Here is a 16862-nt window from a genome sequence, read left to right as displayed (position 1 = left end):
ATTCCCACATCAAAGGTGAATACTCTAACCACTGGGCATGATGAGGGAGCTGTCTCTGTGTCTGTCTCTCTCTCTTACACACACACACACACACACTCTGTGTCTCACACACACATACACACTGTGGATCACACACACACATACTTACACACACATACTGTGTCACACACACACATAAACACACACACTGTCTTGTCTTTCATGCACACACACAAATATACACTCTGTGTCTCACACATACACACACATTGTCTCTTTCACATACATACACTATCTCTCTCACACACACACTGCCTTTGTCTCATGCATACTGTCTCTGTATCTGGCATACATACACATACTCTGTCTCACACATACACACAGTCTCTCTCTCTCTCTCTCACACACACACACACATACTGTCTCTGTCTCACACATACATACACACACTGTATCTCATACACACACTGTTTCTGTCTCTCTCTCACACACACTCTGTCTCTGTGTCTCAGACACACATACACATACACTATCACACACACACACACAATCTCTCAATCTCTCAGAGTCTCTGTATCTCTTATTCTCACACATACACACACTGTTTCTGTCTCCCACACACATACATATTCTGTCTCTCACACAAAATATACACACTCTCTGTGTCTCTCACACACATAGTCTCTGTATCTATCTCACATACACACTGTCTCTGTCTCACACATGCACACACACTATCTGTCTCAAATATACACACACACTGTCTCTCACACACAGTCTGTGTGTCTCTTGCACACACATACACACACTGTGTCTGTGTCTCTCTCACACAGAGTCTTGTGTGTCTCTCTCTCACACACACTGTCTCTGTGTGTCTCTCTCTCACTCTCACACACACTGTCTCTATGCCTTACACACACTGTCTGTGTCTCACACATACACATAGTCTCTGTGTCTCTCTCATGCACACATACAGTCTCTCTCTCTCACACACACACACTCACACACACACATACATCTCTGTGTCTCTCTCACACATACACACAGTTTCTTATGCACACATACAGGTTCTGTGTGTATGTATGTGTGTGTCTCTATCTCTCTCATACACACCCTGTCTCTGTCTCTCTCACACACACAGTCTCACTAGGATTTAGTGAAGTACTAGAATTTATAGAAGTCGGTTTTTAGAAATCATTTTTATACAGTCGATTGTGCGTCTCCCCACACAAAATGCTCTAAGGGCATTAAGTCGGCGGACTGTGTCCACAGTACTGAGGCTAGCGTTGACTTCCAGAGCGTTGCACTGTTGGTAGCTGTGGGTAGCTATCCCACAGTTCCCCCAGTCTCCGCTGCCCATTGGAATTCTGGGTTGAGATCCCAATGCCTGATGGGGCAGAAACAGTGTCGCGGGTGGTTCTGGGTACATGTCATCAGGCCCCCCCCCCACTCTCTCCATGAAAGCAATGGCAGACAATCGTTTTGCGCCTTTTTTCCTGGGTTACCTGAGCAGATGCCATAGCATGGCAAGCATGGAACCTGCTCAGCTTATCGTCACCATACATCTCCTGGGTGCTGGCAGACATGGGACTGCATTGCTACACAGCAGCAGATCATTGCTGTTTGGCAGCAGATGATGCATTACGATTGGTAGCCATCGTTGTCATACTCCTAGGTGCTCTTTTAGCCAAGGTCAGTCAGGGGCGCGTGGGTAGACATGGGAGTGACTCAGCCAGGTCATTCCTATCTTCTGCCGAGCACTCAGGAGATGACGATGGCTAGCAGTCATACTGCACCATCTTCTGGCAAGCAGCCAGATGATGATAGCTGGCAATTGTAATGCAGCATCTTCTGCCGAGCACCCAGGATATGACGATGGCTAGCAATCGTACTGCATTGTCTACTGCCAGCCTGAGATGTAAAAGATAGATGAAGTGGATCAAAACAAGAAATTGACCCAATTTGTTTTGTGAAATCAACGGCCTGCTAAACCCAGGGTTTTGAGTTCAATCCTCGAGGGGGCCATTCTGTGTGACAGTTGTTTGTATTTCTCCTTGATGCAAAGCCACCTCTTTTGTTGATTTTATTTCCCTGTAAGCCATGCCATCAGTCACCCCTCCCTCTGTCAACGCAACAGCAGACAATTGTTTTTTGCCTTTTTTCAGCGAGATGCCATAGCACTGGGATCATGGAGCCCGCTCAGATCACTGTCGCAATTATGAGCACTGTAAACACCAGACACATTATCCTGGCGTATATGCAGAACCAGAAGCTGCAAAAGAAAACTGGGTGAAGAGGCAATGGCAGTGCGGTGACGAGAGTGATGAGGACATAGACTTCTCACAAAGTATGGGCCAGAAAATGTGCAAGGGAAACCCCCTGATGAGCTCTGCATGTGCTGATTAGCTCACCATGCTGGCCAAACAGGAAATGAAATTCAAAAGTTCGCGGGCCTTTTCCTGTCTATCTGGCCAGTGCATCTGTGTTGAGAGCGCTGTCCAGAGCAGTCACAATGGAGCACTCTGTGATAGCTCCCGGAGGCCAATACTGTCGAATTGCATCCACACTACCCCAAATTTGACCCGGCAAGTCCGAGTTCAGCGCTAATCCCTTCAGCCTGGTCTGCACTACGAGTTTATGTCGAATTTAGCAGCGTTAAATTGAATTAACCCTGTACCTGTCCACACAAAGAAGCCCTTTACTTCGACATAAAGGGCTCTTAAAATTGATTTCTGTACTCCTCCCTGACGAGGGGAGTAGTGCTGAAATCAACATTGCCATTTTGAATGAGGGATAGTGTGGCCACAATTCGACGGTATTGGCCTCCGGGAGCTCATAGACTCATAGACTCATAGGTCAGAAGGGACCAATCTGATCATCTAGTCTGACCTCCTGCCCAAGGCAGGCCACAGAACCCCACCCATCCAATTTTATAACAACCCCTATCCCAGGACCGAGTTATTGAAATCCTCAAAAATGGTTTGAAGACCTCAAGCTGCAGAGAAACCACCAGCAAGCGACCCGTGCCCCACGCTGCAGGGGAAGGCGAAAAACCTCCAGGGCACCTGCCAATCCGTCCTCGAGGAAAATTCCTTCCCGACCCCAAATATGGCGATCAGCTAAACCCTGAGCATGTGGGCAAGAGTCACCAGCTAGCACCCAAGAAGGAATTCTCTGCAGCAACTCAGTACCCATCGCATCCAACATCTCCCCGCAGACCATTGAGCAGACCTGTGTGGTGGTAATTCAAGATCAATTGCCCAAATTAACGATCCTATCATAACATCCCCTCCATATACTTATCAAGCTTTGTCTTAAAGCCAGGAAAGTCTTTTGCCCCTACTACTTCCCTCGGAAGGCTATTCCAGAACTTCACTCCCCTAATGGTCAGAAACCTTCGTCTAATTTCAAGTCTAAACTTCCTAATATCCAGTTTATACCCATTCGTCCTCGTGCCTACATTAGTACTAAACTTAAATAATTCCTCTCCCTCCCTAACGTTAACCCCCTTGATATATTTATATAGAGCGAGCATATCCCCCCTCAGCCTTCTTTTGGCCAGGCTAAACAAGCCAAGCTCTTTGAGTCTCCTTTCATAAGGCAGTTTTTCCATTCCTCGGATCATCCTTGTAGCCCGTCTCTGAACCTGTTCCAGTTTGAATTCATCCTTCCTGAACATGGGACACCAGAACTGCACACAGTATTCCAGATGGGGTCTCACCAATGCCTTATATAACGGTACTAACACATCCTTATCCTTGCAGGAAATACCCCGCCTGATGCATCCCAAAATCGCATTTGCTTTTTTAACAGCCGTATCACATTGGCGACTCATAGTCATCCTGCTATCAACCAGTACCCCAAGGTCCTTCTCCTCCTCCGTCGCTTCCAACTGATGCGCCCCCAACGTATATCCAAAATTCTTATTATTAATTCCTAAATGCATGACCTTGCACTTTTCACTATTGTATTTCATCCTATTTCTATTACTCCAGTTTACAAGGTGGTTCAGATCTTCCTGAATAGTATCCCTGTCCTTCTCCGTGTTAGCAATACCCCCCAGCTTTGTGTCATCCGCAAACTTTATTAGCACATTCCCGCTCTTTGTGCCAAGGTCAGTAATAAAAAGGTTAAATAAGATCGGTCCCAAAACCGATCCTTGAGGGACTCCACTGGTGACCTCCTTCCAGCCCGACAGTTCACCTTTCAATACGACCCTCTGGAGTCTCCCCTTTAACCAGTAGGAACTGGTAAACTGGAGTAATAGAAATAGGATGAAATACAATAGTGAAAAGTGCAAGGTCATGCATTTAGGAATTAATCCAGCTTACAACTTTCATATTCACTCCCATCTTTTCCAATTTAACTAACAGCTCCCTGTGCGGAACCGTGTCGAACGCCTTACTGAAATCTAGGTAAATTATATCTACCGCATTTCCTTTATCTAAGTAATCCGTCACCTTCTCAAAGAAGGAGATCAGATTGGTTTGGCACGATCTACCTTTAGTAAATCCGTGTTGCAATTCGTCACAATTACCATTGACCTCTATGTCCTTAACTACTTTATCCCACAGTGCACCATTATGACCGCTCTGGACAGCAATCTGAACTCGGATGCACTGGCCAGGTAGACAGGAAAAGCCCCGCAAACTTTTGAATTTTATTTCCTGTTTGCCCAGCATGGAGCACCGATCAGCACAGGTGACCATGCAGTCCCAGAATCAAAAAGAGCTCCTGCATGGACCATACAGGAGATACTGAATCTGATCTCTGTATGGGGAGATGAATCTGTTCTATCAGAACTCGGTTCCAAAAGACAAAATGCCAAAACATTTGAAAAAATCTCCAAGGCTATGATAGACAGAGGGCATAGTCAATTTCCAAAGCAGCAGACAGTACAATAGGACTGGTAACCATCATCGCCAATTTTCAAAGCAGCAGACAGTACAATAGGACTGGTAACCATCATCGCCAATTTGGACGGGTGCAGGGTTAATGCGGTTTAATGGTGCTAAATTCGACATAAACTTGTAGTGTAGACCAGACCAGAGCCAATCAGTAGAAGAAAGAACATGTCTAATGTAGAAAGCATATTCTCATGACATCATCAATGTCCCATGGTGCCTCCTGCTGCAAATGATTTTGTAGCTGCTCCAGCTGTCTTGAGTCACTGTGCCCTGGAGTTCCTCTCTTCCCTGAGCTTACATGGGTAGGGGCTGGACAGGGCCTAGTGTCCCTAGAAGGGGGTTTCCCTTGCACAGTTCTCAGTTCCGCCTCATCATCTTGCCACATCCACACACTTTGATGCTGCTGAAAATGCTACTGGTAGCTTAGCAGTTTACTCTCTTGAATCACTGAGAACTGTCTGGCATTGTTGTTGAAGAGAGGATTGTTGTCAGACTGCCACTCCTATCAACACCTATGAGAACTGTTTTCTAAATGGATACTCACAAAAAGGAAGAAAGGGATGAAGTGCAGAGAACCAGAGTTCACTTATTTGATCCTGCTTTCTTTCTATACTGTTTCTCTTCTTCTGATTTTTTCCCACTCTGGAGATCTACCTGGCAGCAGCATCCATAACATCCAAGGGTGGTTGAAGAGTGGTTCTGGCCAATAATTGGCCCACCGAGATGATGGGACTGCAATTGCTCCCTAAGTAACGTATGCATATATAATTTATATTTGGCCAGAACGGCCTGATAGTTCACGATCCTGAATTGCAGTGTTGCTGAAGAGTAGAACTTCCATCCAAAGTGATCCCATCTCTTTCGATCTCTGTCATATGGGGTAAAGGTGGAAAAGTATAGTCTACCCTGCTCATTTACTGCATCCACCAACAGGGAGTTAGGAGGAGGGTGTGAGAACAAAGAATCAGAATCCTTAGGGGGAATCCTCTTTATCTGCCCTGGCCTCCTGCTCCTCAAATGTTTTCCTCAATGGGAAGGCTGTGGAGGAGAGGACCATATGACTCTGGCCTCCCTATGTAATGGTATCAGTGGTCTGATGAATTGCTGCTGGTCGTAATGGAGTGGGGCATAGGCGGTCTGGCCTACTGGTCATGACTGGGCTGAAGTCTGCTCATCAGGGGGTGGTTGTCACTGTGCAGGAGCTGGAGGGATCAGAAGATCCAGGTTCTGTAAGCAAGAGTCGGGGTTAGGCTGGGGTCAAAGACCAGAGATCAGAGGCAGTACCAGGTTAGAACTAAGTCAGGAATCAGGGTCAGAGTCAGGCTGAAGTTGAAGATTGGAGATCAGGAAATCACGCAGGATCTAGCATTGCAGCAGGCCGAAGTCTGTGTGATTGCCCAGATGACTTCCTGGGACAACCCCTGGGGTTAAATAGAGAGCTTGGAAATCAGAGGGCTGCAGGGCACCATCGCTCTGGGTCTCTTGGACAGCATTTCCTGCTACACCTACCATAGTGCTCCCTGTCTGTGCCTCTGCATGGCTCTCTGGGGTAGTGTGGGACTACCAGTCATCCCAGGCTCCACAGATCTTGGTTCTAGTCCTGGGGTTCTGACACTGGTCCCAGTATGTCCATTGCAGGGGACCCACATATGAGGGGGAGTGGCAGGCAGGGTTGGTCCCTTCACCCTTGATGACAAGTGTGATCTTCCCTGTGACTGAACAGATATGTTGGAGAACTCTGAACAGAAAAATAAAAGACCAACTAGCAGTCTCCTTCATCCTCCTCAATATCATCCAATGGAAAAGGATGGAGAGTCCTGTTCTACCTGACAATGGGGACCCATGGTACTGACAGACACATGGTACCCACAAGAAGTGAGGATTCCAGTTTTGTCCATTACAGACAGGTCCATAGATTATTAGAACTATTGGACCAGAAGTGGAGCACCCACAGGGCAGTTCTCAAAGAAGAACACATATTTCTGTTTTGAGTCTCTTTTTACAAGTAAAGGAATGAAGGAGAGCAGCTTGAAAAAAATCATATGAAAAATTTAACTTTTCAGATAAAAATTGGAGCAAAACATTTTTGTTTGAAAACTTGTAGTTTGAAACTGAAAATTTAAATTTGGAAATACCATCATGGTGCCTCTTGGAATCTTAATTTTGAGTCCCTCATTCTTTTCTATGGGCCAGGCTCCATGGCTGGTTTACAGCTCCCATGATTCACCACAATTTCCCTAGAATTAAGTTTCTAATCTCAAAATATGCTGTGTTCTAAGTGTACTAGAAATAACATGTGGACAATCTACAAAATGGTTGCCATGGGCAATATATAACACATAGAGTTTGATGCCAAATTGTTTACAAATGACGGGTTGCTTTTGAGTGTCTGAATTTGGGCAACCAAATTTGGGATACCCCAAATCAGTGGCTGCTTTGACAAATTGGGCCTGAATGATTTGTGGGTTCTCAAACTGACGTACTGTATGACCTTGGACAAGTCATGTCATGTCCCTGTGACCATCTGTAAAATATGGGTGGTAACACTTCCCAATCCGTAGGTGCTGGAACTTAGGGTGCTGTTAGAGGTGCTGGCTATAAGTGGTTTTCATTATATACAGGCTTTACAGTTTGGTTCAATGGCTCTCAACATCCTCACTATACACATTGTTCCAGCACCTCTATTGCAAGCCAGAGGTTTCAATTAGTAATGTTTGTAAAGCCCTTGGAATTCCTTTGATGAGAAGACAAAGTATGGTATACTGCATTATAGAGTGGTCAGATTCACTTTTGTTTTCTGTAACTTTCATTTCCTGTTTTCACTTCATGTGTTAAAGTTTCATCTTTCAGTGATTCTTCTTAATCTTTCTGTCCACTTGGCATACTATGGGGGAGGGAGGGCACACGTGACAGATATTAATCATGTCGCTAATGTGCTGCTGGAAAGCGCTCTGGGACCATGGTGATGTGGGCGGGACAAGAATCTATAGTGAACAGAATAGAAAGCCCTTAATTCAGGGGACTGTGAATGTAGGGCTAGTTGTTCTTCAAAGAACACTGAGAGATATGTCTTCTATCTCAATAAAAATAATTTCTTAAATATAATATATGTTTGCAGCACAATCTGATGCAATTTTACACACTAATTAATTATGCAAAAAGCTCTTATCCTTGGTAACCTTTCTGGAAATTTTTTTGGTACTAGAGACAAGCAGTTTTGGACACTGCTCACAAAATGTCACTTATACAGAAATTGTATAAAACAGCCATTCATAGCATTTCATTCCTTTCAAAAGAACAGGAGCCAGTGTTTGCTTCATTTAATACAATACACAGTTGCCATGGAGACACAGAAGGAACCAAAAGAGTTTCTCAGACTATACCAGGAGTGTCACAACATATCAGCCTTTTATTTTCTGTTCTAAGCTAGAGTTAGGGGCTAAATTCATTAGCTAATAGATGTTGAATGTTTATGAAATACTTTTTAACCTACAAAATGTTCTTGCACATGCTGATTTTCCAGTATAGAAAGCTGAAAGTTAATTGCCAGCAAAAAAAAAAAAGTGTAACAGTTTGAAATCAGATAAATAAGAAAGAAGAATGTTATTTGTTTGTAGGAATTTGAAAAACACCCTCTCCCTGTGCTATCCTGAAAGAACAAAGCCGTTCTTGCCTTTTCTTATTTTGGCTAATGTCTCATTCAGCTCCGCTCTGAACATATAAGCCTGCAAATGAAACCCAGTGCACATGACTGTCATGAAATGTATAAATTTCTTCAAAGAGAGCTTCGGTCCCACATCTCCTGGGATTTGGGATTTCTAGGTCAGAACCAAGCTCAGTAGAGTCAAAATGATAGAGGGTCTAATATCCTGCTGAATTTCACAAGTCCTTCTACACCCAAATGGCCCTATCACTGACCGATCCTAAAATGATACCCTAAAATGGCATTCTGATATAATATGTATGGCAAACCCAGGAACTTACTGTTTGTCAGCATCTGCAGATCTTCCACAGAGGGAGGTGACCCTTTCTTCTCATATGGAATAACCGTGTTCAAATACTAGAAAGGAATGACATGTACCATTATTCTCTCGCTATTGCAGGGCAAGCTAATGTGATGGAAGCATGAAACCAAATTGCTTACAGAATTGTGTGAGATATGAAAGAAAGGAAATCAAACAAAGAACCCTACTAAGTAAAGAGGCTAGTGCTCTAGAAAATAATCTTAAGTTCAATAATATTATATATTTGTATGACAAGCTATGCAATTGGTGCCAAAGAATGACAAGGACAGAACTGCTCGGGATATGCCAGAGGCAGGCAAGGGTTAGATTCTGCCCACCATTTTGGAGGAAACACAAGGCCTCTGGGGAGCCCTCCAGAAAAGTTCTGACTCCATCCAGCCCCTTACTTAAGCTGGATGAAATATCCTGGCCCAAGTTTTTGGTTTTGGTTGTTTTTTCCCCCTGAAAAAATGCAGATTTGGATTGATTGAAACATTTTGAAAATTCATGTTTGTCAAATTGTTTCTGTCAACTCCCCACTTGCCTGAAAATGTCAAAATATTTCATTTAGACATTTTTGACACAAGACTACAATTTTTCAGTTCAAAACTTTTCATTTCAAAATGACTTGCAATTTCATTTAAAAACAATAAAAATGTTTTAAACTAGTCAAAATCAACTCAAAATGTTTCATTGCAGAGTAAACAAAACTTACAAAATGATTTGCTGAAAATTCAGAAAAATTGCATGTTTTGGTCAACCTGAAAGTTTTTTCTTCTTCTTATTATTTCAGCACTGCCGAGATCCATCCTCTTTGGAACCTCCCTTCAGGTAGTTGAAGGCTGCTATCAAATCCTCCCCTCACTCTTCTTTTCTGCAGACAAAATAAGCCCCGTTCCCAAAGCCTCTTCTCGTAAATCATGTGCCCCAGCCCTCTAATCATTTTCATTGTCCTCCACTGGACTCTCTCCAAATTGTCCACATCCTTTCTGTAGTGGTGGGCCCCAAATTGGACGCAATACTCCAGTTGTGGCTTCACCATTGCCAAACAGAGGAAAATAATCATTTCCCATGATCTGCTGGCAATGCTCCTACTAATGCAGCCCAATATGCCGTTGGCCTTCTTGGCAACAAGGGCACACTGCTGACTCCTATGCAGCTTCTCATCCACTGTAATCCCGAGGCCCTTTTCTGCAGAACTGCCACTTAGCCAGTCGGTCCCCAGCCAGTAGTGGTGCATGGGATTCTTCCATCCTAAGTGCAGGACTTTGCACGTGTCCTTGTTGAACCTCCTCAGATTTCTTTTGGCCCAATCCTCCAATTTGTCTAGCTCACTCTGGATCCTATCCTTACCCTCCAGCATATCTACCCCGCCCCATTTTAGTGTCATCAGCGAACTTGCTGAGGGTGTAATCCATCCCATCATCCAGAGCATTAATGAATATGTTAAACGAAACATTTTGGGTTGTAGAACGGTATTGCATCACCTTCAGCACAAGGACTGTAAAGTAGCTCAGCAGCCATAACAACAGCGAGCCAAACTAATCGACAACGATGGTAAATTCACAATCTAACTCTTATTTTGTGGATTTACAGAAAGAGAGGGCTGGGATGGTCCAGCTACTCAGGCTTTACACTGTCCGAGTTAATTTCATCCTACATAGCAGGCCCCTTTTGTTTAACAAATAGTTCCACATTATGGAATTTATTTTTAAGTAATTTTTCTTTTAAGCACCTAGGGAATTAATTTAGAAAAACAATGGCAAAAACCCAGTCACTGTTATTGAGTGAAGTACTCACAAGTTAGGAAAGGCCATAATCTTAACCCTGCCCCCTAGTGTGCATGGATCTTTAGGACACAGTCATTAATCACATGATCATGCACTATTATTTCTGACTCACTCCTGCCTCTTTTTATATGCAGGGTGAATGGTGCACAGCAGGACTCATTGTGGGTCAAACTCTGGGAAAAATTGTCTCCTCTAACATGAAAAGTGGCAGGAAGGAATGTTTTATGAAGAAACCTCCACAAGGATTCTTATTCAGAAAGGACCCCATAGCATGTCATTGGAGGGAATGGGATCTGGCACTCCAGGGTTGATGCCAATAAGTACATCCTGAAATGTGGTGGATACATTGGGTATCATATGGACCACCAGTTTAGCCAGGGCCATCTGCATGGAGGTCTTGTGTCCTTTCACTGGATCTAACCCTTGTGAAATCCCTCCCAGGCAGCACAGATCCATCCAACATATGCTACCAGAGATCTTCAACCCCTAACACCAGCCTGGAGGCTCCTGGGGCCCCACAAGAGAGCCACAGAAGACTTACAACAGCCTAAAGGTGTACTCATTTTCTGGATAACTTTTCTGGAGGCTGGAAGGAGACACAAGGAGCTCTTGAAGAGATCACAGAGGGTTTAGGAAATGAGAACACTATAGTTTTTGATGGTTTAGATTATTTCAGAACTAAAATGTGCTCATAATGGAGGACATAGTCTGAGTCAGTTCACTAAGCGCTGGAGAGAGACAGAAAAATAATGCAAATCTTCTAATATTGAAATGAAGGGCTGAGCCAAGGAGCACAGCAAACAGATGTAAGACCTGAGATGAGCAGTGTGTAGTTTCTTTATTCCAAATGTCTTTTCCTCACACTCTTATTTATTTCAGAATTCCAGACAGAGCAGTTTGAATTACCCCGTACAGATAATACTGGCCATGATGTAGCTCCTTTTTTGGTTACTGAATCCTTCTTTAAAAAGGTCATTATTCATATGCATTCACCAAATACTCTGGATGAATTATTTTCAGACAATTGACTAATCGCAAACTGTTCATTTCAACTATTTGCCCTTTGTTTTATGTGGTTGGTCATCTAAATCACACAGTATTGTTTCTGCTTCCTGTTTGGATGAGTGAAACTTTCTAAAAAGAAGAATGACTAGTGCCTAGTGAATAATGAATAACAAATTTTCTGACATGACTTTTCAGATGAGCAGTCCTTCATACTAAATTGTGTGAAAAATTTAGGATTTGCACACAATTTCTAAAATACCCAGCAGTGCCTGAAGACTCATGAAAAATGGAAAGTATGGGCCCAAAAGTCATCACAAACCAAACTCAGCTCTTTTATTTGCAAAAATATTTGTAAATCAATTGGTTTAATATCAGCCGACTCTGTTCAAAAAGTAGAAATGTTTTTGTTTATCAGAAGAAATGACATGCATCCACTCCTGTGAGTACCTGATTTATGCAGAGGACTTTATACACACCTGTTTATCAGTTGCTGAGTTCCCAAATGTCTGCCGAATACCTGTCTGCAAGATATTAGAGATTCCTTCCATACTGAATCGCTGCATAGAAGAGAAAAACATCTGATTTACGCAGTGCTAGAAGAGCAGGCAGAGGTACTGCCTCGTGTGGCATGCAGTGTTCACAATATTTTAACATTTTATCATTTCTAATGAATGCCCTCACAAAAAGATCAGTTTTTTAGTTCTCAGTAACAGAATGCTGTTCTCTGCAGCATAGTCTGAGAAGTGGCTAGGTTAGAACATTGTGGCTTTAGCACCATCCACCAACTCCTTGTGTGTCTCATCATCCAACCAATGTGTTATTTTACCTTCCCTTCTTTTTATGTTTATCGTTTTTTCAATGTCCTTCCTAAGAAGATGTGATCCCCTGGGTCAGAGAGAGAAAGGGATAGAGGGTGATAACAACTTTATAGACACACACAGGCAATTGAAGCTGCATCCCACATCCCAGCTGAGTGCTCCAGCCCCTGGGGTCTAAATTATAAAGTGGGCAGCACCACCTCCTCCTCCACTTGCTAAAATGGGATAGTCATCTAACTCCAGCTGGTTTCACAGCTGAGAATCAGGAGCGCAGACAGACACCTAGATTAGCCTCAATTTAGGTGCTTATCTCCATGAGCACACACTCCTCTGATCAGCATCTCCCATTGGCTATCTTAGGTGGGAAGCCATCTAGGATGCTGACCTTTGTGAATTACTGCATAATCTCTTCCAATTCATTGTATGGGAGCCTAGGCTGCCAACTCAGGCTTTGTGAATCACAGTGATTTTGGAGTCATCAAAAAGTTAGGTGCTGTGATGCTCAGCATCACAATGCCTAACTTCTGTGATTCCAGCCCTGTTTGCTTTGGAGAAGAGATAAGTAAGAGGGGATACAATAAAGCTTTACAAATCTATGAATGGTCCAAAAAAGGCAGATTGGGCACTTCTGTTTCCCATGATGCAAAAATAATGGGACACAAGAATGAAACTTAAAGGTGGCACATTTAAAACTTGTAAAAGGAAACACAATCCAAAGGTTGGAAGCTGAAGCTAGACAAATTCAAACTGGAAATAATGTGTACATTTTTAACACTGAGGATAATTAACCACTGGAACAATTTTCCAAGGGGCATACTAGATTCTCCACTAACAACTTTTAAATCATATTTGGATGTTTTCTAAAAGCTGCTCTAGGAATTATTTTGGGGAAGTTCTATGGCCTGTGTTATACTAGATAATAACTAGCCTGTCTGGGTTAGACTAGGTAATCACAATGGTCCCTTCTGGCTTTGGAATCTATGAAATATATTTTTAAACAATGCACAATTAACCTGCGGAATACATTGTCACAAGATATCACTGAAATCAAAAGACTAGCAGAGTTCAAAAAAGGACTAGGCATTCATATACATAGCAAGAACAATCAGAGTTGCAATAGCTAAGGTTAAAAATGAGAAAGTTTATAAATCCTCATATTTCAGGGTATAAGTTGACATCCAACGGAGTGGTCAGGAATGAACTTACCCCTTTGTGCAGGTTATTCCATAAGTACCTACTTTGGGGTGTATTGCACCTCTTTTGAAAGAAGCTGGTACTAGCTACTGTTGGAGGATATAGAACTATTTTGACTCTTGGTCTGATGCAGTTTGGCAATGCCTTTGTTTCTGTATTCTGCAGTCTAAGGCCATGTCTACATGACAAACTTTGGTTGATGCAAGTTATGCACAACTGCCACAGTTAGCATATTGCTTGTGCTTGTACATACGTGGCTACCTGCACGGGCACATCGCACGATCTCTAGGAGTATTTATATCCACGCAAAAGGGCAGTGCACCATGAGTAGGTACCCAGTATGCCAGTGTGACCCTAACAGCATCCCAGTGCAAGAGGACCAGAGGTCACTGGTATCTGTTAGTGAGTTTCAGATCATCTGACCTGTTCACTGTACCCCAATTCACTAATGCCATAATCTGTCAAAAGGCAGCATGTAAAATATCAATATAAAGCAATAACACACTGATTATTAATATTCTTGCATGGTGTATGTATGGTAAATGCCCAAATGGACTATACCAATATGAAGGAATGTGGAACTAAACTGTGTTTACCAGACGAGTCTGGGGAATTGGATAAACAAGTTTCTCTCAGAAAAAGGACAGACCAACTCCTCCAGCTAGGTGTCACAGAATCAATTGGCAATAACATGTCAAGTGGACATTCATTTGCACTTTAGCAAACACTGGTGGGGGAAGAAGCCAGCATGGAATCTCCTTCATCAGCAGACTCCATGCCACCTTCTGCACAGCTTGAATCAACTTTACTTTGGGGGTAACCTTTAGAAGAATCCATTTCTAAGGTTCACTGGATTATAAAAGACAGGTACAAAGAACCCCAAGTTATCATTGTCCTAAGAAGACGAAGGGACAGAGAACTTCGGTCTTTTACAGAAAATCCCGACAAAGGGGGAGGAATATCCTTCCACCTTACTGGGAAGTGGTTTGGGAAGAATCTTACCTTGAACCAAGACTGTATCATTCTTAAATCTTAGTATCTAGAAAGCATTTTTCACTTTGATTTGCTTGCACCATTTACAAGTCTATTCTTTATACTTGATCTCATGTGAAATCCTATTTCCTTTTGTTTTACTTTTAATCTAAATCAGTCCAGTGCTGTTTGAACTGAAGTGATTCTTAACTCCAGTTAAAGTGGTAAGCTATGCAGTTTGTCTCTTTAGAGGACCAAACGAACCATCTTATCCCTCTGAATGGTCCAGCAAAGGGCTGGACATTGCAGATCACATGGTTTGGGGAAAAATCCAGAGTGAGTGATGTTGGGGTCATCTTGCCAGGTGAAACCAAGGCTGGTGGAGGCCAGAGTCTTGCTGTGGTGCAAGAAGCAGGCTGTCGGAGTTGAAGCAGGCTGTCCCCTGACTGCCCTGACCCCTATCTGCACCTCTGCCCCCTGACAGCCCCCCCCCCGGGACTCCCATGCCTATCCAAACGCCTTTTCCCCATCCCCTGACCACCACCCCATAACCTCTGCCCCCTGCTCCCAGTACCCTGACTGCCCCCGGCACCCCCTGCCCTTTATCCAACCCCCCTGCTCCCCACCCACTTACCATGCTGCTCAGAGCAGGAGGAGTTCCCAGCTCCACCGCCCAGCTGGAGCCAGCCACGCCACCATGCAGAGCGCTGGTGGCACAGCAAGCTGAGGCTGCGGGGGAGAGGGGGCATCAGGGGAGGGGCTGGGGGCTAGCCTCCCTGGCTGGAAGCTCAAGGCCTGGACAGGACGGTCCCACGGGCCAGATGTGGCCCACAGGCTGTACTTTTCCCACCTCTGCTCTAGAAGCTTGCAGTGCTGGATTGCTACCTGTCAGAGGGAAATCATTCTGGAGTTCGAAAATCCACAGTTTGGGGAGCTGTCATGAAGTTGTGTAGGGCCATCAATCATGTCCTGCTGTGCAGGACTGCAGCTCTCAGGCTATGCCTACACTGTCAATTGAATGACAAAACTTGTGTCTTTTAGAGGTGTTAAACCCTGTGTCCCAAAAGACAAAAGTTTTGCTGTGGCAAGTGCCAGTGTGAACAGCGCGTTGTTGGCAGGAGCGCTCTCCTGCCGCCAATGCGAATGCCACTTACTGGGGGTAGAAGTTTTTTGTCAGCAGGAGAGCCGACAAACAGCAGCTACACTGCATGACTTTTAGCGGCACAACTTTGGTGACACAGCCATGTCGCTAAAAGCTGTGTAGTATAGACATAGCCTCAGCAATGTGCAGAACATAGGGGACTGATTTGCAACAGTGCGGTTCCTGAACTGTGGTGGAGCAGCAGACAGCACACATATCTCTGTTTTGGCATCAGACCACCTTCCTATAGCATACATCAACAGAAAGGGCTACTTTTGTATGGTTTTGCAAGATCTCCAGGGATGCTTGGGGGATCTCCAGGGACGCTTCACCAATATTAGTGTGAACTGGTCAGGCAAGGTGCCTGACACTGTCATCTTTAAGAACACAGGACTGTTCAGAAAACTGCAAAAAGGGACATTCTTTCCCAACCAGCAGATTACCATTGGTAATGCTGAAATGCCAGTAGTGATCCTGGGGGATCAAGCCTACACCTTGCTCCCCAGCTCATGAAGGCCACCTTGAGAGCACCAAAAGATTAAACTACCAGCTCAGCAGGTGCAGAATAAAATTTGAATGTGCTTTTGGTAGATTGAAGGGATGTTGGCATTGTTTACTCACAAGACTGAATCTCAATGAGAAAAATATCCCAATGGTTATAGCAGCCTGTTGTCTCCTGCATAATATCTGTAAGGCAAAGGGATAAAAGTTGCCACTAGGGTGGACCACAGAGGTAGAATAGCCAGACACAAGGGCCATTACAAGAGCCAAACATGGAGCTATGTAGTTGCAGGAGGCTTTGAAAGAGCGTTTTAAAGGTCAGTCACACTAATGTGCTGTGCTGTACTTTTCTCTGGCCCCAAAGGTTTGTGGGCTGGTAGGAATTGTGCAGTATGTGGTGTACATTTATGTGTATAACACTGTCTTATAATAAACCTATGAATTCTTGTGTTTTGCTGTACATTTATAATATGACACTCTCACTGAAATGACGAATTAAGCAGTGCTTGCTGTACATTTACACGTACTACTGGGCATTTTCTTGAACCTAT

General features: G+C 43.8%; 1 protein-coding gene across 2 annotated transcripts in view; it reads right to left on the bottom strand.

Moving 5' to 3' along the window:
* The window catches only part of FEZ1 (fasciculation and elongation protein zeta 1), a 163338-nt gene that overhangs the window by 36712 nt on the left and 109764 nt on the right, over positions 1–16862 (bottom strand). For both annotated transcript variants that reach the window (XM_050921709.1, XM_050921710.1), the window contains 2 exons: positions 12162–12242; positions 8871–8946 (listed from right to left, as the gene is read on the bottom strand). In XM_050921709.1, coding sequence (XP_050777666.1) covers positions 8871–8946; positions 12162–12242 — 157 coding nt within the window. The remainder of the gene's footprint in view (positions 1–8870; positions 8947–12161; positions 12243–16862) is intronic.

The sequence above is a fragment of the Gopherus flavomarginatus genome, chromosome 13, assembly GCF_025201925.1.
Source record: "Gopherus flavomarginatus isolate rGopFla2 chromosome 13, rGopFla2.mat.asm, whole genome shotgun sequence".
Classification (NCBI taxonomy): Eukaryota; Metazoa; Chordata; order Testudines; family Testudinidae; genus Gopherus; species Gopherus flavomarginatus.
The sequence above is the reverse complement of the archived record's forward strand: the minus strand, read 5'-3'. Positions and strand labels throughout refer to the sequence as shown.